Genomic DNA, 25,555 nt, shown 5'->3' with positions numbered 1-25,555 from the left:
CCCATCAAAAAACCAGTAGATCTAAAAAAAAGACATGATTCTGTAATTTTGGGTTTTTTATTCCACTGAGAGAAAGAGACAGTTGTCTTATATTTCACACTCACTCACTTTTTAGTCTTCTGCATTCAGGATGAAATGATAATGTTGTCAAAAATGACATATATATATGTGTAAAAATCAGATAAATCTTAAATGGTCCTGCTTAAATCATCAATTGAAAAATATTATACATTTAGAAATTAAATTATAATTAGATGCTTGGTGTGCACATAATTGTGCTTATTGTAACTGGATTTCTGATTTTAACTTTCCTATATTTTATTTTGGATTAGGTCACAACTGCAAAAAAAAACAAAACGTAATGGGTTTATTCTTTAATAAAAAATGCCCTTAAAAGATAATAATTAATTATTTTTATCTTTGTAGTTCTCAGAGTGATGCCATAGAAACTAATTGACATCAAAACACTGTTAGTCTTCATATAAAGGGTGCCATTGAGCACTTGTGTAATCTGTAATTTGTCTCAGACATGACCAGTTTGGTTTTTCCCAATGTTTGATGGTTAAAGCCTTAAGGCTTTGTGTAAACGGACGTTTCTGAATCTGACTAGAATCCTGCAAATTTACTGCTTCATTTACAATGAGCGCCAGAGGCTGAGGTACCAACAGGAAAAAAGTCGCCTGTCATTTTTATGGATGAGACGTGACTTTTTTTAACACTCTCGTTGTGTTTTGTGTCACTGCTGAGTCATGGTCATATCACAAGATTGATTTTTAGGAAAACGTTGCATTTCCAGTTCATTGAAATCCGCTTTCTTCCTGTTTTCGCCTTTGGTGTTAATGGCCAGGTCAGCACCCCAGGAAATGATGATGGCTTGTATAGTTAAACGATGCTCTATTGAGTAAGTTGCCTCTAGCTATGAAAGGTCAAAATGAATGATTAATGACAGGAAAATGTCATACGGGAGGGGGAAAAAAATAAGTGTTAGGTGGCGATCTGTTGTCTAAAAATGATTATATACTTCTTTTAATTTATTTTATTTGTTTCTGAGGCTTTTCATAATTAAAATTCTCGTTTTAATAAATAAAAAATTTGTTTTGCAGCAGAAAAAGACAAATTTCTCCCTTTTAACTTTTAACTTGTGACTCTTCATGCCTATTTAAATGAATAAATGAAAGTTTTTTGACAAACTCCTACAGAGGCGGGTTCCAGACCTCATTTAACATATGGAGAAACTTTTTCTGGAATAATTACTGACCAATTCACACAAAAATGACTTTAATGACCTAGAATCAGTTGGAATCCAACAAATTGAAGACTGCTGACACTTATAGCATTACAGGAAAACAAGACAGACAAGCTCAGGCTACACTTTGCCTGAATCTTTATTGACAGCAAATGTTAGATCCACATTGATCGGGAATAAATAAGGGACAATAAACAGACTTTCCAGTGTTACTTTAAAACTCCAAATACAATTTTCTTTTACAAAGAATGATAGTAAAATAGTACATATAGTTCTCAATATTATATAGTTTGCTGAAAATGTTTAATTTTGCACATTTTATAATTTTCTTACAAGCTTCACCACCACAAATAATAATCACATGGAAGTTTTCTCTAAGCTATTCTGTTTCAGACTACATAGATGAATGCTTTAAAAATGAAAACAGAAGATGCTGCTCTGATCGTGTTTTAATAAACTCAGATGAAACCACATTTACCTAATGAGAAAATATAACGCTGTTGCACTCTGCAGTCCTCTCAGCCACAGATTGCTGATGATCAGCCAGGAAATGGGGTTGCTATTTTTTCCCTTCTTCTGTCAGGTTCTCCCATGGCACAGGATCGTTTTCCACTGTCTCCAATTCCGTTTCCCGCTCGTGCCAGAACTGCTCCACGTCTGGCAAAACGAAGCCATCTTTGAGGCTCACCTTGTCTGCTTCTCTCCCTTCTTTTCCAGCTGCTTTCTTCAGCTGAGCTTGATCCTCTGGGGCTTCCTGGCTGGAGCCAAACTGAAGGCTGCTCTCCCAGCTTAGCTGCCCAGAGGTCTCCGGCCTGGGACAGGGCGACTGGAGTGAAGTGGGATTGTGAGGTCCAGGCTTTGGCTTAGGTGGAGGCTGCTTGCGTAGAGTGAGGCGTCTCCACAGCCCCCTGTAGCCCTCCCTGAACTCCTCAGAGAGAAAGAGAACAATGAGAGGATTTATCAGCGACAGAGAGAAGATAAGCAGCTGGGCAGAGAGGACCAGAAAAAGGGGGGGAGAAGCCAGCAGAGGCTGAGCCACTCCGATTTCCTTCACTGCCAAACGGCGCTCCCAAAACCACACCACCCATTGAGGAAGCCAGAGGACAGCCATGGCCACAGTGAGGCTGAAAAGAATGAGCGTGAGTCGGCTTGATCTGACCTGGGTGCGCAGATTCTGTGTCTTACTTGAGCGGCGCTGGCATCGGCTGTAAGCTTTCCAGAAGTACATCAAGGCAAAGGTGAGGGGGGCACAGTAGACCCCAAGAGGGTACGCATTGGTGTACACTGACATGAAATTCTGGGCTTCAGGAGAAACCTTCATCAAACACACCAGCCCGCTGACCTCTCTCTGCAGCCTTGCAAAGAGCCACAGGGGGATGGTGACCAAGCAGGCAGACAGCCAGATGAAGAGGAGCACCACCAGGATGGAACCCAGGTGGATGCTCACCTGCTTGGTTGGGTTTGAGACATAGCGGTAGCACGCTTTGGCCATAATGGCCACTGTGAGGCTCTTAGCCACCATGCAGGATTGTAGGAACCAGTCAGCTGTCTTGCACACCACCCAGCCCAGATTCCAGCTGGCTTTGGAGAAGGACGCGGCTCTGAACGGCACCGTAAACATCAACACGAGCCCATCGGCAAACATCAAATTGAAGATGAGGGAGTTGATCAGCGAGAGTTTGCCCCTGTGAGCGTTTGAGAAGAGGATGACCATTGCAGTGAGGTTGCAGGCCACACCCAAAACACAGATGACTCCCAGAATAGCTGGCACCAGGACCCTGAGCTCACCGGAGTCCTGGTGCTGGAAAGTCCCGACTTGGTCAAAAGAGAACTTATCAGTGGAGCTGTTGATGATGGTGGCATTGTTCCAGCTCTGCTTGTCCATCGTTTCCAGGATGATGATTTTCTGACACAGAGAGAAAAACAGTGAAAAGTCAAAAATGACCTTCTAACTGAAAAATTGAAGGAAGGAAAAATCGAAAATTGAAGAAAAAAAAAGAATAATTACCTGCAGTTTAAAAAATATGTCCTGGGATTAAAAACTAAGAAATAATCTCATCAGAGAAGTTATTGATAGGCAGACTATGATCCCAGTGGAGCTTCAGCGTGTCGCTGGCTTTATCCTGAAGTGCAAAGATGCTGCCGCTGAGTCCAGCTATAAAGATGCTGCTTGATTGACAGCTTCTGTCCCCAAGTGGTAAAATGTGCTTAGATTAGACCCACATGACGCCTGTTAGGAAACACTGCAGGTTCACAGATACACTGATCATGTATTTGATTTAAATATTTTAAATAAAAAAACATTATTTGAAGTAACAAAGGTGTATTTTAGAGGACAAACAGCATGAATGAGTGTGTTTACAACAAAATTATGTCAGTTAGAACCAAACAAGATAAAAGAATATATAAATATAATATTTAAGTAAAAACATATTTTATAATTTTTTATATTTTTAATTTTTTTAAATAATAAAAACTCTTCAGAAATTTTGAACAGCCAAACTGACTTCACCTGCTTCCCTTTTTGTCCACACGAGGGCGATGTTACACCACAGGCCACACAGTGAAATAAAGAAATGTAATGTACTGCATCTTACATGCAGGTACATCTCAAAAGTTATCTTAAAAGTTGAATATTTTTTTGTCAGGCAACTAAATTTGTAAAACCTGTATCCTATTTTGGATTTTTATATAAACATTTAAATAGTACAAGTCTATTATGGCCCACAAATAAAGCAGACTTTAGATTCTATTTCTCAGAGAATCAAAACATCGCCACAGACCACTTAAAAAGGATGTTTTCAGTGAAAATGTCAGGTTTCTGAGAATCATTTTCAATTGTATGCACTCAGGGCAATGTTGGGTCTCCTAACATGGAGGCCATCAGCCTGAGGCCCTTCAGAACTGTAAAGAAAGTCCAGTCTAATTTGATTGCTGCTGTAAGGTCATCTACATTGCTGGGTTGGATGTCTGTCAACTTCCTCTTGGAAACAGCCTGTAGATTTTCTATTGGTTTCAGACCAGGTAACTTCATCTATAACTTTATTTAATTTTGGAACATCAAAGCACCGGTTTAGGTATTTTCCTGTCATCCAGACAATTCTGATATGATTTCTGCTTCAGGCATACCACATTTGTAGCCCACCTTTACTACTCTTCTTTGTCTGCTCTGCTCAGACCACTCTTGATGATGCTCCCCTATATTCTCACATAGATTTTTCTCAACAATCTTCTCAAGGCTGTGGTTATTCCTGTTAATGGTGTATCATTTTCTACCAAAATTCTTTTTTTAGTTGACTTATCTCTTAATATGCTTGGATACAGCACTCTGTGGAAAACCAGCTGGTTCAGCAACGTATCTTTGGGGTTTTCCCTCCTGAATGGTGTTGATGACTGTCCTCTAAAGATCTGTCAGGTCAGCACTCTCTCATGTGATTTCAAGGCCTACTTACTCAGACTGGAACCCTTTAACCCTTGTGCTATCCTAGGCACTTTAACATTGGGAGTGGGGTCATCTAGACCCACTAGACAGTGCGCTGAACCTTTTTTCTTCAATGATTTGTGAACCTCACTGGTGTCCATGGATTACATGAAATCTTTCCACCTTTATCCACCTTTGTCATGGTAGGGAGAACTTTTTAAGACTTACCTGTATGTTCGAATGTGACAAATGGTTACGGATGAAGTCCAAGAAGGACAGAAAGTGAGCTTGCACATCTTTATTATTTTTTTTATTCAAAGAAAGTCCAGTAAGCATAAAGACTGCATGGTATTTCATTGCATTTCAATACATTCTGAGCTATAAAAGTTTTTTTTTTCTTCTTCAATGATAGAGTCACAAAGGAGGTTGTTTAGAAGATATTACAGTTAAAGAAATCACACTTACTTATTCCCTGATTTCAGAGAGTTCAGTTAGACCTTTGACTGCCTTGCTTTGGGAGAGTCAGCTCCTGTGACCAATCTGAGACAAGCATCTGTCTCTGAACAGTTTGAGTCGAGTGTTGTGAGACAACCCGCCGCTGCACCGTATAACCCTCTAGCTGCATAGCGCCTCAAATAACCTGTAGATGTTTGTGACCGTATGCAGACTGACAGTTTAATCGGAGCCAGATCAGCCGCATGCAGAAAGGTGCTCTTCTAACACTGTAATTGCAAGTTAGGTTGAACAGTTTGATCGGATCCGTTTTGAAATTGCAGATCGTTTTCCGCACTATACAAACAAGGTAACATGAGGCTAGGATTCTGTATTTGTTTTTAGAACAACTTTGCAATATTTTCATGTCTTTTGCAAACTGGTGACATCAGACAGACTGTATTTTAGCTTTGTACAAATCACCTGAGCTCAAAAGCATTTAATCAGGTGCTATGGTAAATCTTGACTACAGTGCTTCAGGCTGCTTTTTTTGGAGCTTTTCTGTTGACATTTTCCCTTTAAAGAGAGAATAAAGAAGAAAAGAAAAAAGGAGAAAAGTCCAAACTTTTTTTTTAAACATTCACACAGTCCCCTCCTCCCCATGCCCAGTCCTACGACATCGAACCCACACACCAAAAGAAGGCACCACAGCTTCTAAACAGACTCAATGACCGAGAGAAGGACTCAACAAAACTACAGCATTAAATTAAACAATTGACACAACCTTTAAGGGTTTCGTTCACATTACCGACCACATCAGTCTCGACAAGGAGACACAAAACTGGTACAAATGAGGCCTGCACCACTGGAGAAAAAAGCGGGTCAATGATTAAAAGCCAGCAGGTTAGGCTGTCCGACTTCACCTCCATCAGAGGCTGCAGGGTTCATCACATGCGGTGAAGCATGAGCAGACTGACAAAAAACAAGGGGGCACTGTTGCTTCATGACAAAGAGTCATCGTCATGGTAGCTCGGTTTCTGTGTCTTCTGTTCAGGTTTTCCGTTTTCTGAAGGATCTAGAGGGCTGCTTCATGACAGAATTCATGCAGCAATCCTCAGGTTGCATAAATTTCCTGCATTCCGTCCTTTTATGTATCCATCTGGCAAACTGAGCTGGAACTGAAATGATGGAATGAAGGGTTTTCTTCACGTCAGTCCTTCCCATCATCCATGCTGTCGTCTTTAGTCACTGGATAGTCGGCTCAACAGGTGCTGAGCTCAGGCTCAAGGCCTTTTTAGTTCACCTTATCCTGGAAGATGTAGAGGTTGTTGGTGGCGGCTACAGCAATGATGTTCTCGTATGGGTGCCATGTTGTGTGAAGGATCTTTTTGCTAAAGTCCAGGCTGTCCACGCTGATCTCATCCTTACGGCGTTTTCCACCCACACACACCTGGATGTAACAGATGAAGTTAGAGAAGAAAAATGTTGTTTTGTGTTTTTAGAAACTGTTCCATTTTAAATAAATTGCTGAAAATAATAATAAATGACATAAGAACAAACAGCAGTGTATTCAATCAAAATTAAAAAATACATTTTGAGTCTATCTGTACACATTTAAGGGGAAATGATTAGCTTTTATCTACGAACAAAACCACTCCACATGCTGTTGTAATGAGTGCAGAGAAGCAACTAATTAACTCCAAACTGCTCCTAATATAAAAAAAAACAAAACGTAAGGAGCATCTTCAAGTTACATAATCAACATCAAAACTTGGTTTCTACAAATGAAACTTCCTTGTTGTCATTGAAAACATATGAAAACAACTGCCTCCTAACGCCTGTCCTATTAGATTTAATCCTGAACGGATCAACTGTCAGCTAATTAAGAAGTATAAAACCATGTTCTGAAAATAGTTTTGATGACAAATCACCTGGTAGTTATTATGTGGCTACAAATTTCTCATTATTATTCTTCTCATACATTTGGTTTCATGGATCCCAAACGGAGCTTATTCTAAGGAAAGCGTTTAAGTGAAATAAAAAAAAAAATAGCCACTATTATATTAGATAGTGTTGCTTTACCAAACGTGTGAGAATTCTGTGGTTAAGTTTGTTTTTTTTTTGTTTTTTTTGGTCATGTTCTGAGCTGCTCTGTCAGTCACGCCAGTTCCAGGTTCATCATGATCCACAGCTGTCTTCATTTCAGTTAATTGTCCTCTCTGCATATTTAACGGTCTGCTTTTCAGTTCATCTGCTTTGCTTTGCCTCACTTTTGTTTCTCCGTGGGGTTTTTCTTCACCATGCTTGAGTTTATTTAATAAATGTTATAGTTCCTGCCAGCATGCCTGGTCTCTTGCATATTAGGTCCTACACCACTGGTTCCTGATCAAACACTTATAAGAGGACTTCTGATAATTTCTTTTTTACCCTTATCTAAACTAGAAATGTGGTTATTCAAACGTTAAAGTATTATTAAATCTTTGTCTCTGATAATCACCTGTAATGGTTTATGGTTATATGATGCAGTGGTTAATTGTAAACTTTATTTTTAATCATGTTTAAGGGAAATAAGTTCCTAACATTGACTTGTTAATTAAAAAAAAAAAGACATAGCATGTAATTAACCCAAATGTTGTTTCAATAGCTTTTTTTTAAATGAAAATATTGCAATTATATTTTGATAGTTGTGGCAGTTTTCAAGTCAAACTGTCTCCTGGTCAGTTGTAGATGTGTATATATCAAAGAAATTCTGATCCAGTTTAAATCAGGTTAACAGTGAATTCATTGCTGCTACCTTGCGAGGCTTCAGAATAGCTCGGGGTTTGCTGTTCTCTCTGGATGCTTCCAGTGTGACGTCTCGTTTTGTGTTACGGTCAAACATTCTGAAGAAGTTGTTGTACGAGCCAGTCATGATGACACTGGGAAAGCAAAAAGCAAGAGAGTAGAGTTACGGACAGAAGATCAGACGATCAATAGACGGATGGAAATGAGGTCTAACCTGTCTGAGCCGTTCCAGACACATTCGAACTTGTCGAAGATGCAGTCGTTCTCGTAAAGAGAACAAAGTTTGCCTCGTAAATAGTCATGAACCTGAAAAAAACGGTTTTTATAATTAGTTGCCATCAAACCTTCAAGATCCATCCTGCTGTCTTCAGGGAAAACGGTATGTCACAGAGCCATCTGCACTAGGATGTTAGGCAGCAGGTGGTGGTGAAGGCAGCATCCCCTGAGTCCAGCTGGTTGACCTGCCCTAAAATAGCTTTCCTTGATCAGACACAGTGACTCTAACCCTGATGACCACAGTGGGAGATTTCTACCCTGAAGGTTGCTTCTGCTTCCACAATATCCTTCTGATTGAATAAACCCAACTGCTGAAGATGACAAGCTTATAGATTGGCAGTGTGACTATGTTGAGTGATTAGCCTCAAATCAATAAGTTTTGATTCAATCTAAGCCCTGGATGTCATTCATCAACTTCGTTAGCCGACAAATCCCTTTGGATCACTGGCAGCCTTCAACGACAGAACAAGAAAATTGGAGAAGCACAAACCTGGTAGGTCTCAACGGGTTTGTTCTCCATTTGAAGGTCCCACACCTTGACGGTGAGGTAATCTCTTGTCATCAGGTAGCGTCCATTGTGGCTGAACTTAACGTCTGAGATAGATGAGATGATTTCAGAGAAAAAAGAGCGTGTTGCTGGATCTTCCGGTTCTTCAAAGTCTGGAAACAACAGATGACAACAAAACAATTGGAATTTCCCACTTTTGCAACAAAGGAAATCTTTATAGTCTAAGATTTTGGCACTTTCAGTCACAAAGCAAGCTTGCTTTGGGTTTGGATTACTGTGACCCATGTAGGCAGTAACAACAGTGATGGGATACTGCTATTGCAGCTGCATTTCTTCAAGGAATTAGGGAGATAATCGTCGGTCAACATGGTGGGTAAATATTGGGAATGATGCATATTGATTTTGGCAGCTGCTGATCTGTGTGCAGGCCGGTACACAGGGGAGGAGAGCCGGGCATTCCATCGTTAGCTGTCAAGTTATTGTTCCTGCTCCTCCTTCCTCCCCACCCTTCCTCCTCGCTCGCCTCTCCATCTCTCCGAAAATGCCCCCCCATAACCCTCCACCTAATCCCGCTCCTGAGCCGAGGCCTGGAGAATTGCTCTGTGATGTGTCAACGGGGAGTCTAACTAGGGATGCGGAGTGAGAGATGAAAAATGAGGGATAAGGGGGGAGGATAAGAAAAACAAATCAATGTCAAAAGGGCTGGGCCCATATGAGCCCTGCCAGATTTGTGTGTGCGCCAAGGTTTGAGAACGCACGGGATGTGCACATGTATATATGCATGGATGTGGGCCCGTGCCCGCCCGCTGCAGGGGTGTATAATAGGGTCTCCAGGGAGTTAGTAGGGGGGCTCGTTTGGTCCCTCTCACTCTGTCCTGAGGCTCAATGCTTTGGCAATGCTCTCCTAAACCATCCACCCATCCATCACTGCAACCACCAGGATTTAGAGGTGTGGAGGGAGATTTAGAGTGATGGTTGATTTGAGATGTCCATATACATGAGGTCTGTGAACTGGTGTGTGTGTGTCCCCTGAGCCATGCAGGGAGACAGCTGATATGAGCGGATGTGTTCTGAAGCTCACCCTAGAACCTGCCTGCTTTTTCTCTGTGTTGCGTTTGCATATGTGTGTGTTTTTATTACAATCTCAGGACCATTTCTTAAATCATCATCAAACTGATGGTCCCAAAATCCTGACAGTCTCACAGGTTTTTGGGACTATTGCTACCTGATCTTACGTCACTGCATGAAAGAAGAAAACATTTGCACATGCGCAGTACAGATCAGGTAGACTCAGCCGTGCGATCTGATTTTACTCATGCACAGTAAGGATCATGGAGTCCTGATGAGTCACGTTTATTGTCAACAACAACAAAAAAAATAGTCATTACTTTACACATGTTAAGAGGCTATGTTTGCTATTACAATCTCAAGACATACTTTAACCGGTAAGTGTCGTAAAATGCTTTAGTGGAGAAGATGCATTTTCACGCATGCAGGGACTGATTTGGGAACCGTTAGATCAGGTAGCGACAAAGGCATAAGGTCAGTCATGTCTGGAGGTATGCTATTTATACGAGATTTGGGTTAAAATCTATGGTTTGGGCTTCAGTGAGACAAAATAACAATTAAGTAACTGGTTAATTTGAAGTTATACAAACTTGTGTGAGGTTAAGCAAAGTGACAGTAAACAGCTATCCGATAATGGTGGGGCATTGACAAACATTTAGGCGAGATACAAGAATCGCCCCAGGTGACACTTAGATGCTAATGTGAAATTCAACAGGCCGTGTTAACGCACGGTTCACTGGAAGCATCAATATGTCTGAGGAAATGGGTGACATTATTGAACAACTAGGTGTGTTCGTGACAGACTAGTGCAATTGCTCTTAAGACATTGATTTCCCACCAAAAATGTCAATGTATTCATTATTCATCCAACCTAAGCATGTGCATGCGATGTTAAGACCATGAGGAGACTGCCTGCTACTTCTATGTGCTGCAACCTTTACTGATAAGCTATCAATGGTGGCATATTGAGCAGGGGGGGCTCAGAGCTACATGAACTCAGAACAAAAGAAGAACTATTTTTTTTTAAAGATGTTATAGTTTTTTGTGAAAATAGTCATTCTTGGTAGCAAGTTAGTTTTAATGTATCTTAATAGAGGTTTTTACTTGTGAAATGAATAAAAATAGGGAAGGGACACTGTTTATATGATTTATATATTTTTCATTTTTGTCCTTTTCCTTCATGTTTTGGTTGATGCTACTTCAGTTTATGTTATAAAATGTTGTTTATGATGTTGTTTTCGCTTATTAAATATTTCATATGAAACTGAATAGAATAATAACAAGAAGAAGAATGATAAAACAATAATGGTAAAAAGAAAAAGAATAAAGCACATGGAACTACATACCCCTGTGCATATCAAAAAAAGAGTCAGTAGCTTATTATAAATAAATAAAAAAGATTTGTTGTTTCCTTATGAATATTTTAAAGGGTTGGAATGACTTCAATCATTGACTCTACATTAGAATTAGACTGAGTGAGTGTGACATCATTTATAGAAAACGCTTTCCTTCTGGCTCCAACAAAATGATGTTGTCTCAGTGACCATTTCTTCCATCTGGCTATGCCGGACCTAGACGAAGTCAGTAAGTAGTGATTGCTCCAAAATTTAATGATTGGTCCAAAATGGTCTGAGTCATTGTTTCTATGGCAACCACACTCACCAGTCAAGAACAAGCTTGTTGGAAGTCAACACCCCTAACACTTAATAGCAGGCTTGAATGAATCTGTCAATCAAACGTTTGATGTCGGGGCCAGCGAACACCACATACTTTTATTGAGGCATCTGTTTGGTCAGATTATAATTTGAATAACTAGCAATAAAGAACAAAATACCATGAAAGTAAATTAGGATTAACGACAAATTATTTAAATAAAAAGATAGCAGAGCTAGAATGGTTATTCTGACCAAGCTAAGAATACTAATTAAAGGCCAATTCATCTTGAAACCCACATGGCACCAAGAAGGCGTTCAAACTTATTTAGAAAAGAAAAACATTTTAGACTAGATTACATTTCTTCTGAAAATGTTGTCTATAAGAGAAAAAAAGAAACCTAGAAGTTTGAAAGGCATGCAAAAATAGGAAGTTTACAAAGAAACACGTCCTGCAGAATGAACTACTTCAAGTTTCAGTGGCAACACTAATTAATGGCTGTCGTCGTGGATACTCACATTTGCAGTGCTTGTCACAGAGGGCAGCCAGTCTCATGTCACACAGGCGGATTGAGCCCTTGCTGCTACTGTAGGCAAAGGTGTGACACTGCTGGGGATGAAACTCAGCTGAGGTGATTACCTCCGTCAGCTCCTCCATGTTGGCTGGCTTGATGTCCACAATGTCTGATAAATGCACTAAGGAAAGAGTGTTTTTCAAAGGGAATGAATACGCATCCATAGTCTAATAAGACAGTAAAATAAATAAGTAGCTCTGGAAAAGAAAAAGGATTTTTTTAAAGAATTTAGACTAGATTTGTAGTTCAAATACTGGCAGAACGCTTTATTTCTACCTCAAATACGCTTAAGAATGAACAATATTATTTAAGATAATGTAGCTATTCATCGAAATGTTCTCATTGTGTTTCCAGCATTTTAAAGAATCAATTTACAAATAAATCATCTTGACATGAAGAGGATACTGAAGCTCCGGTCAGTGATCTCCAGGTTCCATAGGTTCACCCGGAGGTCATCAGTGGAGATAAAGGTCTGTAGGTCTGAGTTGACCGAGATGGAGTTGATGTGGTACGTGTGGGCGTTGCTGAATATTCGTCTGGCTGTAGCCTCAACCATCAAATCCATCGGCTGCAGCACTGGCACCTGAGGGTTAATGTGAATCATTCAGAGAGAATTGTCTAGAAAAATGAAATGTTTGAAAAAAAAGGCTCATTTTACTTGATTTATTGCAGACATTTGCAGAAATGTATTGGATTATGTTAAAGGGTATTTATTATGATTGCTTGTGTGCATGAATACTAAATCTCTGGGCATCTGTATGTGTGTTTGTGCGAACCACGCAGATGACTCCAGGGATTTCATCTGACATTTATTGCACAATTCTTATTGGAACAGCCAGAAAACAAAGGGCTCCCTGACTGTTTGATGAGCTGGTTCAGAGAGACCCTGTGTCTGTTCTTTACACCACCACTCAGGTGGACAGTCTGTACTGTCTTTCCTCCCGTAACTGCTGAATAAGCCACCCCTGGTTTCCGGTTTGTGTGTGTGTGCCACAGAAAAAAAAGAGGAAAAATAGCTGGCCCGCAGGCATCAAAAGACCCGGGTATGGAACGATGACTGAACTCCACAGAATTAAGACAGGCTCAAACACGCCCACACACAAGCACACAGTTTGTACAGTACAGCGGGGCTTCAAAGATGCTTCGCACCAGCCTGCATGCAGCCCCCCGTTGGCCAGATAAAACCCAGACAAAGAGAGAAGATAGGGGAGGGAGCCAGAAGAGCAAATTCGACTGCGTCTTCCCTTTTTTCTCTCGTTGGTTGCTGGCACTCACAGAGACACGGCAGCCCAGCAGGCTGCTGTATCTCTGTGGGTGTCACTTTTTTTCATGCCCTTCCGTAGTGTCCAGAGAGACATGGACCCTATTAACCCATAGTGGTAATGGTGACACTGCCCCTGCACCTCCTCTGTACTGACTCCAAGCACCTTTGCATCCAAAAGCATCTGAAAGCATATTCTAAATGCCTTTTAGTAGTAAACATTAGATTAAACATTATTGTTCAATGGTTTTTCTTATTAATTTGGTGTACTGTAGTGTTTCTTTGTCCCTCCTTCTCAAGAGCTTCACAGCCTCTAACCGGATTGCCACAGTCCTGGCCTGTCCTCCAGGTTGCTATGATTCCCTGGCCGGCCAGACAAAGAGCGACAGACACGCTGAACACAGCACTAATCTACAATGGCAGAATCGTGCACGCACACATGAATCTACAAGAGCTCCGTCCCATGTGTGCGACCTCCTTTCTGTGAAAATTAAAAAGACAACAAAGTGATAAGAATGAGTGAGAAGCAGAAGATGATCTCGTCATGGTTTTCACTGTCTGTTTTCACTGAACTTGCTCATCATTCACTGGCGCTTTCTGCAGCCAGTTTAACTCATGAAGTGCACAAAGAGACATGCTTGTTAGTGACAAACTGTACAGCATTCCACATTATTAGCAACATTTTTTAGGCAAGCTAATGCATTTTTAAACCAATTTTTTAGCATGAAATAGAAAAATAACTTTAGATTATCAGTTTATAGTAATATTTATTCAAAAACACGCTATATGGGATACGCTATATGGGTAAGCTATTTGGGAGCGTACCCAATTCCCAAAATAAAACCAACACTAACTGAAAGCAAACCAAAGTTTAAAATGTAGTACTATCACGTTTCAATTTGTCATAGAAAACTTAACCCTTCATGTCTTTCTGCCATGAAGAAAAATTAATTCATGTTCTTGCTGTCGTGTAGCTGCTAAATTAAGGTTGGTTTGGAGCACAAGTGGTTTGGTGCAAATTTGCATCAATAGGCGCCATGAGGATAAAGCATAAAATAAAGGTTATGTTAATATTTTAGATTTTATTTAAAATTTCTAAAATATCTTAAGACTTCGAGTATCATAAAACAAAAATATAAACCTTATATGGTATTAAAAAAGGTAAAAATGGAATTCTACTACTTGTAGAATTATGTTAAAGCACTAAAACTTTTAACTTTTGAGTTTATTGTATAATGACAGATTAACGATGGCATGGTTCGAACATCCAGTTTTCAAATAACTATTTAAACAGAATTATGGTGTGATTTCTGAATCTAAAGCTAAAAGCTAACAAAATTCTGTTATCATTTCAAAAAATTTTACAGGAAAGTGGCTTTAAAGGCAAATCAATTCATGGGTTCAATGAATCCATACTGCATTTTCTTAATGTGGAGCAGTTGTTTTTTTTCAATTCATTGATTTTTTGCAAACCCAGCCCTATTAGACACAAACCTGTGACCCTTTTCAGGTTAATGACCAGTTGCAAACAGATGGGTCTCAAAAACACTCATACCTGCATTAATGCTCCAAATCAGCAAATGTGTTTTATGAAAAACACTTGCTGTTAAGGAACAAACTTAACTAGTGAATTAGATAGTATTTTTTAGAGTCAAACAAAGATTTTTTTTTTTTTACATAATGAGATGAGAAAAAGTCAAGTATTTTACAAATTGTGTAATTAGTAAGTATCTGGACCTTTTACCTCCTTGGATGTTTAAGAAACCCAACCACATGCCTTTTGTTTCCTGGAGCTGGTTATTAAAATAATTGTGCATTTTTTGAAATAAACACATAATAGTGTTGTGTGCGAACCACCAAGTTTACAGCCTGCATTTTGTGCATGAAAAAAACATATTGTTGAAGCTGGTGCCAATAGACATCCACAATTTTGTAACAATTGAATGAGTAGCCATTTTCTTTACAAATGGCCACCATTTGGGATTTTTCTCGTGGCTCACGTGTTCTTCTAAAAGAGGTATATAGATCCCAAATTTGGTGCTTGTAGCACAAGACGCACGATTTGTCTGAAATTTCAACCTAACTGCCTCCGCTAATATTAAACACCAGAAACAAAAGCCATTAAAACATGCAGCAGGACAAACGCATTAAGCAAGGAGGGATTTTTATCGTTTCCCCCCCTCTTACCCGTAGTGAGGTGATGGTTGATGGGTCTCGGATTCTTCCATCCTCATCCTTCAGGTTGTAGCCTTCCGGACGCTTGTCCCTTTCGCTGATCTTCCACAGCTTCACAGTCTTGTCTGGGGTTGGGTAGAAAAACAGAAAAACACAAATCAAATGTGATTATCACTCACAACAGTGGGTCTTCCTAAAAGATAGATGTAGGGGGCTGGGCAGCCAATCTGGCATGTAGCTGGGCAGCGGCCAGCAAGGATGATGAATGTTGGTTCATGTGTATTTTATTCTGATGGCGCTGATATTCATGTACAAGTTGACTTCATTTTCCTGCTGCAGTGCACACTCTGTCTGAAAAAGCCATCTGGGTGCTTTCCAATTCGGCTTCACACAAACACCAGTTACATTTCATCTTCTCGGTCTACTGAAGTGGATGGCAGCAGCCGTCAGGTTTGTGCCTTTTTCTTTTCCCTTTTCCCTTTTAATTTCCGCTGCGAATATTGGTGTCAGAGCAACGAGGCCATCGCCACAGGACCCTCCACCATCTGCTCCAGCCACTCCGAGCACTTCTGTGGCAGCCATGCATGAAGCCCGCAATCTGCAAGACGTCTCTCTGCTGATATGCATGTGTCTGTCCGAGCCACTGAGCGAGCGTGTGCGTGGCAGCACATGCTTTGATCGTTTGCTTGGATACATGTCCCTGTGGGGCTGCCATGCGTGAAGCACGTAATGTGAAACTGTTCAGCTGGTGGCATCTCCACGCAGTCAAGCAAAACACTAAAGCACTCACACACTCAATCAAAAACACGTTTGGATGGGATGTTAGCAGCTTCTCATTTTTCTCTAATGAAAAATGATGATTTTTGCTTTGCCGTCTCTGTTGACTGACCGTTCGTGGAGAGCAGGAAGTATGCTGCATTCTGCTGTGGAAGCCATTTAATTTTATTGATCTTCTCTTCAATTTCCAAGCTCTTCAGGTAGTCAAATTCAGGCTCGTGACTCTGGAATGTGCTGTAAACATTGTACTCCCCTCGTCGATGGGGCTGTGTCTTACTCTGCAAAAGAGAAAAAAAGAAAGTCAAATCTTGTTCAATTATGGCCTCTTTTCAGAGCAAAAGACAAAAGAACAATACAGGTAATCTGGCATCTTCATCCCTACAATTTTTCCTTTAGAAAATAAAAAAAGACTAATTTAGTCTTTTTTTACACATTTCTAATACTCAGTGTAGAAGATGACTATGCATATGTTGAACTATCTGGCCTTGGATCAATTTTTATTGCAGCTCTATTACACAAAATCTAAAAATCCATATTTGTAATCCTCTTTTTGTGCATATTAGGTGTAATTTAATACTCTTGTACTTTGAACAGAGAGCAGAAATAGCACTTCTAAATGCTTACATTTCCAAGCTCTTTAAGCTTAGAAATCTGATCAAACATATTTTTAATTTAATGCCAGAAATAATGTAATTTGAGGCCAATTCAAAAGCAGTCAATCCAAAGTAAACGTTTTTGGTCTCAGTTAAAGAAGGAAACTGGTGGTAAACTGTTGGCATTTCATACCTCCTGCTCCCTCTGGAAGACAACCACTCTACCTCCCTTATCCCCGGTGGCCAAGAGCTCCCCTGTTGAGTTAAACTCCACAGTTGAGATAATGTCAGCTGCAACACAGGAAGCAGACAAGAGAAGGAAAAGGGGGTCATTGTGGTCACTGGCAAACCTGTCAAAGTCGCATATGCAGAGACAAAGAGCTTTGAATGAGATCTGGTGAAGACACTTCCAAAAAAAAAAAAAAATCTCAGGCAAAGAGAACAGGAGGAGGGCAATCTCAGGGCCAATCCACAGAGGACTGACTGTTCAGCACAAATACTGATGAAAATGTAGGTTAGGAGAGACCAGCGGATGAGTCACTGTGTGATAATTCATCCATTTTTCTAACTGAAAGACATGATTTGAGTCATTTAATAGCTTTTTGAAAGAGTGCTCCATCTGCAATAATAACATCATTCACCACAGAACAATTGACTGAGATCTAACGTTGCTCTACATCGTAAGAAGCTACATCACGTTTATTACAGATATTTCTATATGGACTCACGCTGTGCAGGAAATAGAGTTAATACAAGTGGAGATTAATAGTTAATTTAAAAAAAAAGAATACTACGTATGTGAATTTTTGGGGGGCATGAAATTCATGATTTTTACCAAAAATGTACTCTTCAAGCAGTTTCTCTTCTCCTCCCTAAACACAAATATCTGCTTGGATTTAGCAGAAGCCTATGGTGTATATATTTATTGCAATGACCTGGGCTCAATAGTGCCTCCAACAATCACAACAGTAGAAACTATCCCTCTGTTTAATAATTACAATAGGGTTGGACTCAAAAAAAGAAATAGAGAGAGCTTGCTGCCCCCCCCCCCCCCCCACCCCCCAAGCCCTCTGTGGACCTGCTACTGGCAGAGCTCTGAACAGGAGAGGGAAGTGTTGCTATGGAGACTGTTTCCATCTCTAGCGGCACTGTGTGCCAAAGGCTCTTAGACTTAGTTGCTGATGTTAGCTGTAATTCAGCAGACAGAAAGCGCTGCAATAGAGTGAAAACCTGGGACTGCATGCCGGGGGCGGGGGGGTGCAGGTTAGTGCAGCAGACAATAGTCTTTGTAATCAGTTTCATCATTCTTTTAATGCTCATATCCTACAGCAAAAGTGATGAACTCTTGAAGTTATAAAAGAAAAAACAAATTAACTATCATAAACTGAACTTTTTTGCAGAGCAAATCTGTAAAAGTGATACATTTTTACATGTTTAACTCTTAACTGATGTCTTTACATTGTTCTGTGTTCTCAGGAAACATGCCTTACTGTGATGATGTAATCCATATTTTGGAGTTCTGGCCTATGATTTCTGTCCAAGAGAACAAAACAGCTTTGGAGGATTCTAAATTTTGCCCAATACGAGATTAAAATCTCCAAGTACCTTGGTGTTTTTCTAGGAAGAACAAAATTTAATCTCAGGACACAAAGGGTTTACCATATCTAGAAGACAAAAAAATACACAATGAATTTGGATAAAACAGCTGCATGGTCTTATAAAAATCTATTATCTGTGAGACAAATTGAAAAAATGAGGCTTTGTTTTGCTGCACCGCACAAACATTGAATTATGGAGCAACGGGAAAAGGTCATAGGGCTTGATAAGTCCAGATGTGCAGTGTTTCAGATGGATGGGTGCAGCAGAGTGACAGATGAAGCCACACAGCCATCAGGACTAGCACCAGCTATGCAGCCGTGAGGGCATTCTTCAAAAATGTGTTGCTTTATTTGGTCAATTCCCGGTTCAGCAATGTGAATTACCTGAAAACACTGACCAAGTGGGCCCTTCTATTATTTGTTCTATCAAAAATAAACAATGCCAGGACTTGATGTGCTGAAATTGTAAAAGACAGGTTCAGGGAGCGTCAAACCTCATTTCAAACTTTGAATTGGCTATCATACAAGCCAGATGAGGATCGGTGGCTGGAGCAGTTCTTATCGTCAGTGCAAGATCTCTGCTGAAAACGAATGGACCTCTGGCTAGAAACATGTGGAACACTGTATCGGGGAATTGAAAAAAAAATAATAATAATACTAGCATACAGTAAGGGTTCCGCAATAGGAAAGAGAAAGGAATAGAAAAGATATTGCTTTTATTTTATGACACTTATTTATACCTTTTACCTATTGTTTTAACCTCTTAGTGCTGTTTTTAATGTTTCTGAGTTTTAAATGTATGGCGCATTGTTTGACTGTGGTCATTTTAAGGCGCCCAATAAAAAAATAAAAATAATTTTGCCCCCATAACTACATGATAGTTTAAAGATTTTAGGAGTCATGTTAGTAATAATGCAAAATCCTGTTTTTGTTATCACTATTTTAACTTTTTACCAAGTGAATTCAAACATATGCATGATTTAAGTTCATAATTCTTGAAAATACAATCCAATTTTTCTTCAACATTATGCAAACCAAAGTAATTGGTATGGTTAAAAATAGGACTATAACACAAGTTAGAATTCTTGCAGCAAAACCATTTTCCTGCTTCCTGTGCTCCTTTTTTCATCCCTCTTCCTCCCTCATCTTAAATGCATTCAGTCACAGAAAAGAAATAGTAATTGATGGACGCCATTGAACAAGTTTACACTCCGGTACGTCCTGCAATGATCTCGCTGGCATGATCAGCCTTGCTGAAACTCGCAGCAACAGAACGCAATGCTCCCCTAAATTACTTTTTCACATGCAAATGAACTCAAACTAGACAGATTCATTTTTCAGCTGCAGCCTCCAATAGAATTTAAATGGCAACATTTCTACAAATAGGAAATCATTTTTGGGGAACACATTGCTGCAGACAGATTCTTAGATGGGCAAAGACTGCTGGAGTGAAATGTGTTACAAGTCACAAGAAGGCCAATGAGGAAACGTGAAGAAACAGCATGCCAGAGACCCAACTGATCAAATGTGTGCTAGCACGCTCTCTCCATCTCCCTCACACACACATACACAGACAAAGCTTCATCTGCAGACCATAACCAGATGAAGCCCATAAATCCTGTGACCGGCCAGGTCTAAAAAAGACAGGTCAGCGCTTCTTGGTGCATCTGAGGGATTCTCAAGATAACACACATCCATCATCAGTAACAACACAGACACGCCTGTTGGGCTATAATGTGTGCATGTTCAGCTGAATTAAAACAGGCATGGCAGGGATCCTCTTTTGTTTCTGTTTGCCGGTTGGATCTGCAATGACCCTATTCAACGTTCAATATTGGCACTAAAACCAGTTCGATGGAAACACGGATATGTATTGATTCTGGAATGGAACCAATGCACAAGTAGCCCTTGGCATATCGAATATATGCATAGACGCCTGAGAATGACTGGCAATGTAAAACAGAGAGAGTCACCAAGAGATATCTTACAAAAAAAAGTTGGCTGAGCAAAAACAAAAAAAAGAAGTGCTTTGGATGTGCTGCATAGAGAATAATCTTGTCTTGTTTTAAAAAGCAACAACAAGAAATAGCTACAGACCAAACAAGCATACAAGAGTATATCAATCTATTGTTGGTGCTTTATTTTCAGACAACAGGAGAGACGTGGACAACGTGCTGGTGTGCAGAAGCTCTGTTATTGTTAGTGGTGGAGGGGAAAGGATTATCGCACTTGTGCTGAGCTGCCTGCGTCAAAGGATCAAGCCGGTGGATAATTCCAGTATGTTCTTGCACTCTCTTTCACCTGCTAGTCTAGTTCTTCTGCTGACTATCATTAGTTTGCATGTATTTTCCAACATCCAGGTCTCATGAATCTCAGAGATATTCTCATAAAAATGGTGTATATACGGGTGATTACATCATTTTAAACCTGTGGAAGTAGTCTGAATTGAGAAAAAAAACCTGCAACTTGCAGGTCTGGTGCCCAGACATGCTGTATCATTATGGTTTTATTAGACTTCATTAGCTGTATAGAAAGCAAGAGCACAATGAGAAGCTTCATCTAAAAAGCATGACTCTCTTAAAAAGATCTGGAGTGAACAGGCTAATTAACCTGGTTTCTCCAGGATTGCCCCCTTGAGACGTAGACAGAGCGTGCAGATAGCACTATTCGCTTTATATCTGTACCCCTTTTGTTAGTGCATCTTTGTGCACGTACGCGTGATTCTTCTCCATCCCCGCACTCCAGGGGGGCTGACGGGAAAAACGGGCGAGACGTGTTCCTGCTTCACTTCTCGCACTTCATTAACACAGCCAGTGTGGCACACATCTGACTGCAGACAAAACACAGGACAAGCTGAAGCACAGAGAGGAGGCCGGGGGGGGTCGAGGGTGGAACCACGGCTCCGCTCACATATTCTACACCGAGCGCCGAGAGGAGTCATTTGAAATGCTTGTTATTTTAGATTCTGTTAGAAATTGAAAACAGAAATTGGGGGTTGGGGTCTATGAAAATCCTCCCAAAACAACACCCTGTCTGTCTGCTGTGGTGCATTCTCTTTCATCTAGAGCTTTTCAAGGCTGGTGTGAATTCATAATTAGATGTTTGAATATCACTTTGAAGTCCTGCATTTCTTGAGACCCTATTACTGAGACAAAAGATTGTGAGTGGTTCTTTGGCAGAACCCAGGAACGCCCTCGAAAAGCAAACACGTGTATGCCACTGCTGGGATGGGAAAGTTCAAATTCTGCTTAGCCGTCAAGCTGGCTGTGTCTAACTCATTCCCACATGCTTCGTCTGCCTCTGACCAGACTGCAGGCAGCATTGCACTGGAGAACTGGGGCATTTTTGTTGCCATCCTACAGCAGCAACACCACGGGTATTCTTTAATAAATTCTTATTAAAATTTCATGGCGCCACAGACTTATTAAGAAGCTAATCAAGGGATGAAAGCAGCTGCTGAAGAAGGAGTACGACTCGCCCCAACTTCACAGCTTGCCAATAAGCCCTTACCACCACCCCACACACACCCCCACCACCACACACACGTGTAATATCTTTCTTCCACTGTGAGGCTAGGCGGGGCCCTGCGATCGGAGTGTTTCTTGGTGAATAATGGATAGGACCTGAGGGTATGCTGGGCTAAATCTTTTTATGCAGGGGTCCTAAAGTGTGGCCCCAGGCCGTTTGCATTGGCACAGGCGACCGGGCTCGGCTCTCCTCTCATCAGAGGCGGCAATAAAAGCTGCAAGCTCCACGTTGCAGGACTGCATGAGTATTTTCTGGAGATAGAGAGGTCACAACACATGAGACAGATGTACAATGGCAAAAAGAGGAGAACGATGAAGACAAAAATGTTGGGTATAGTGATCCTTATGGTATTGTTCAGTGGCTAAATGATAAAGAACCAAAGTAGACGCTAGATTAGGCCGTGCCTCGCTGAAAATAAGCTATTCGCATTTTTAAACTGAGTGTTGAGTTATCTGACATCACATCCATTATCCAAACATTCAAAGTGGAGATTATGAAAATGAACTGAGTCCAATGTTGGGGAAGTGTAACGGTCCACCGACTCAACATAAATGCGCAGCTACAGTTAGACACAAATTATCCAACCCATCACTGTAAGCAAGGAGCGGGTCATTTGCTGGTAGATGCAGAATGCAAATCAGCATGTAGAGTAATGCTTTTTCCATAATAATGATGCTTATGGATCTTAGCTTTCACGTTAACAGGAGACTGGCCATGAATGACAAGCATACATTAGCGTGAGCACAAAGTTAAGTCATAACCACCAAATAACCTGCTGAAACACAGGATGAAGCAAAGGTCAGCATCTGTGACATCACTAAAGTGTGACATCATTATAGTGTCCTGCTGTTGTGGGACAGAATGTCCTGAGGGAAATCCCTAGCAGGTCACTACCACTCACCAAGGGTCTGTATGTGTGTGTCTGTGTGACGGAGTGTGTGTGTGGTCTTGAGGAAGATGGAGCATGCGCGCTTTGATGAAATTAGAATGATAGACGATGGATCTCAGCACCGGCAGCATCCTGACTTCATATCACTTAGGAGTTGTTTGCATGGACGCTTGTCCAGGATTTACGAAGTGGGGCAATCAGTCATAAATCGCAGCAATAAAGTATAACAAAGAAGAGGAGAGGAGCACAGATGGGCCACCGACTGTAAAGTCCATAAGGAGACACATTTTTACAATCTGTATGGCTGTCATCCACTCTCAGCAGATCTGATGAATGAATGAATCAGAAGCAAAAACTGCGAGAGACGGCGAGAGACAGGCAGAGGAAGATCCCCCCTCCCATTTTTTTTTTCATTTCAGCTCACACATCAAACAAAGATATCCATCACTCCAACCCCCCACTTTGCCGCCTCTCACTCTGAACCTGTGACTGTGTATTTAACGATGACAGGGTATCATCTATGAGCAGGAGCACAGCAAATTATTTTTCTTCCCTTCCTGTGGAAGATGATAGAAAGCAAATGAGCATAAATGCATAAAAATTAGACTTTTTAAGCACTGACTTCAATTTTCCTTTGGCCTTAAAAGCATTGGGGTTAAATGCAGATGGGAGAAGTTCCAGATCTAAATGCACATAACATCCTTGTTGCTGCTTTATAGTGAGATACTAATTTCTTAAAGTATGTTTTCCATTTTTTTTGGGGTACACGGCAGAAATAAGTGTATAAAATGTGTAATATTTAAGATTACTCTGTCCTCAAACCATCTAGAGGAGCAAGATAGCAAACAAAGCTCAACCAGATCTGTAAAAACCCAATCTGAGTGCAGAATAAATCAAAGAAGGTGCACAAAAATATTGATTGTTGGCTTAATCTGCAATGAAAATGCCACATGTGTAGCTTTTGATATGTAAATGTTGATATTTAAAGGGTACGCTGCATTTCAAGATTACACGATGATGTGAAATCAACTCTGAAAATGGGTAGTTTTCAGCCGCTGCACAAAGCTGTTAAATTCTAAACGCTTGCAGTGTTTTTTATGTCATGCACACAGCAGTTCATGCCCATAAACGTGTAATTGCCTAGACCTGATGTGATAATATGATAAATGACTGTTTTACCTCTGAATGGTCTTTTTTATGCAAGGTGTTTGGGGGATCATAAAGGTATTATAGAACAATCAAACAGATGGAAAATGGGTGGTCAGTGAGCTGCAATGAACTGCTAATGCTCATGGCTATTTTAGGCAATCTAAAGTAAAAAGAGAAGAAACAGATGGGAATCCACATTTCCTTGCATTAACTTTCAACAAGTGAATGAAGAAACAGACACTTCCATCACCTCAGAGTAAAATGACAGATTACAGAGGCACTTGCAAATCTGATTTAATCCCTTGTTTCTCATCATTGTGCTGTGATTCCACCGGTCCTCTAAAATAGAGGGTGTGATGGAAATCCGCCTATCCACTTATACTGGCAGTAAAGCAATCTTGCCAAATGTGCCTTTAATATATCCAAATTCCTAATTTTGAGGTGTGACGCCTAAACCACCCACGCTTTTTTATGTAAGTTGTGATTTTTGATTCTCATTTACAGTAGCTGTGATTGATTACATTTTTTTGCGTCTAAATGGAATCACAATGCGCGCAATGATCTGCTCTAAGTACCTTCGGTTGCATAGTTGTGGTCGCGAAGGAAGCTGTTGTTGATTTTCCGAGAGTCACTCTCCTCCTCCATTGATAAATCGGCTGGTTTGGGATCCTGAAAGCGGCAGACCTGCTCCCATCCTGCCCCGGTGCCGTCAGCAGGAGGCCAGTGGAACCAGCGGGGGGCCTGTCATGGCTCCAGACCTCCGGGGCAATGAAAGCGAGCAGGATCGAGTCAGGGAGATGATTATAATGGTGATGATGATGATGATGATGATGGGCGAAGATGTCCCCACAGTATACGCAGTCAAGGAGTCGATCCCAGTAGTGGATCTAATTCGCTTTTAAGTCGTCCAAATGTGTGGTTCTGAAATGGTCACCAAATATCCCACAAATGGTTTAGAAAGTCACTGAAATCTTCTGGAAGGATGGATCCGCAGCGGCAGCTCCGGTAAATCTTCTGAAGGATTTGAGTTTAGGCAGGCTGGTTGGATTTACCCCCCTCCCTGTGCCAGCGGGGCGGGTGCGATTATGCGTCAACAAGCTCGCGCGGATTCTTCAGCGTTTCCTCGTCAGGATCTCCAGAGTTTGACCTTTCTGTACCCGCATCTTTGAGGAGGAGGAGATGATGATGGTGTGGAGGTTCCTCAGAGTTCTTCTGTCATTCATCCCCGGGAGCGCGGCGCGGCATGGCACGTCGCGCTGGCTGAGATGCTCAGCTGACTCACAGTGCCGTTTAGCGCAACGGTCGCTTCGTCCACAGAAGTGCTCCTCTGCTGCTGCGCTTGAGCAAAGTGGAGCCCCTCCCTGCAGCAGCCACTGTGTCGCTTTCCTCATGTTCCACTAAACACGCGGGAAAGACCTCGCATTTATTTCAATCACTCCTGGCGCAGCTGTGAGCGTAACGCCGGCTTTACAACCTGGTGCCGGGTTAAGCCTGCTAGATCCATCATGCTGCAGAGGAATCTGTTCATTTCTGCAGCACACTGACTCAACTTTCCCTCTCTTTTCTACCTTGCATGTCTGCAGAAGTTTGCAACACCAAAACATGGAAACAAAGGTTTGCCTT

General features: G+C 41.0%; 2 protein-coding genes across 3 annotated transcripts in view; both read right to left on the bottom strand.

Annotated features, from left to right (window-relative positions):
- Positions 1-1,261: 1,261 nt before the first annotated feature.
- gpr151 (G protein-coupled receptor 151) lies at positions 1,262-3,396 on the bottom strand. Its single transcript, XM_004073523.4, has 2 exons — positions 3,255-3,396; positions 1,262-3,152 (listed from the first exon to the last, which is right to left on the bottom strand). The coding sequence occupies exon 2, from the start codon at positions 3,129-3,131 to the stop codon at positions 1,806-1,808; it is 1,326 nt and encodes a 441-aa protein (XP_004073571.1). The 5' UTR covers positions 3,132-3,152; positions 3,255-3,396; the 3' UTR covers positions 1,262-1,805.
- A 1,554-nt stretch (positions 3,397-4,950) lies between these two features.
- LOC101161318 (serine/threonine-protein phosphatase 2A 55 kDa regulatory subunit B beta isoform) overlaps positions 4,951-25,555 on the bottom strand; it is a 36,258-nt gene continuing 15,653 nt past the window's right edge. Inside the window, exons 1-10 of one of the 2 annotated variants that reach the window (XM_020706703.2) lie at positions 24,508-25,347; positions 16,962-17,059; positions 16,288-16,453; positions 15,411-15,523; positions 12,368-12,545; positions 11,907-12,071; positions 8,650-8,819; positions 8,098-8,189; positions 7,894-8,017; positions 4,951-6,549 (exon numbers count right to left, since the gene is read on the bottom strand). In XM_020706703.2, the coding sequence (XP_020562362.1) occupies positions 6,394-6,549; positions 7,894-8,017; positions 8,098-8,189; positions 8,650-8,819; positions 11,907-12,071; positions 12,368-12,545; positions 15,411-15,523; positions 16,288-16,453; positions 16,962-17,059; positions 24,508-24,577 (1,332 nt within the window). In that variant the 5' untranslated portion in view covers positions 24,578-25,347 and the 3' untranslated portion in view covers positions 4,951-6,393. Of the gene's footprint in view, positions 6,550-7,893; positions 8,018-8,097; positions 8,190-8,649; positions 8,820-11,906; positions 12,072-12,367; positions 12,546-15,410; positions 15,524-16,287; positions 16,454-16,961; positions 17,060-24,507; positions 25,348-25,555 lie in introns of those variants that run through there. The other variant, XM_020706702.2, reaches the window with a different exon arrangement.

This window comes from Oryzias latipes, chromosome 10, assembly GCF_002234675.1.
Source record: "Oryzias latipes chromosome 10, ASM223467v1".
NCBI classification, from domain to species: domain Eukaryota; kingdom Metazoa; phylum Chordata; class Actinopteri; order Beloniformes; family Adrianichthyidae; genus Oryzias; species Oryzias latipes.
This window is presented reverse-complemented; position numbering and strand designations above follow the sequence as displayed.

Bases quoted from the DNA above. Each gene is read 5' to 3' on its own strand.
- gpr151 (XM_004073523.4), bottom strand. From the start codon at position 3,131: ATGGACAAGCAGAGCTGGAACAATGCCACCATCATCAACAGCTCCACT.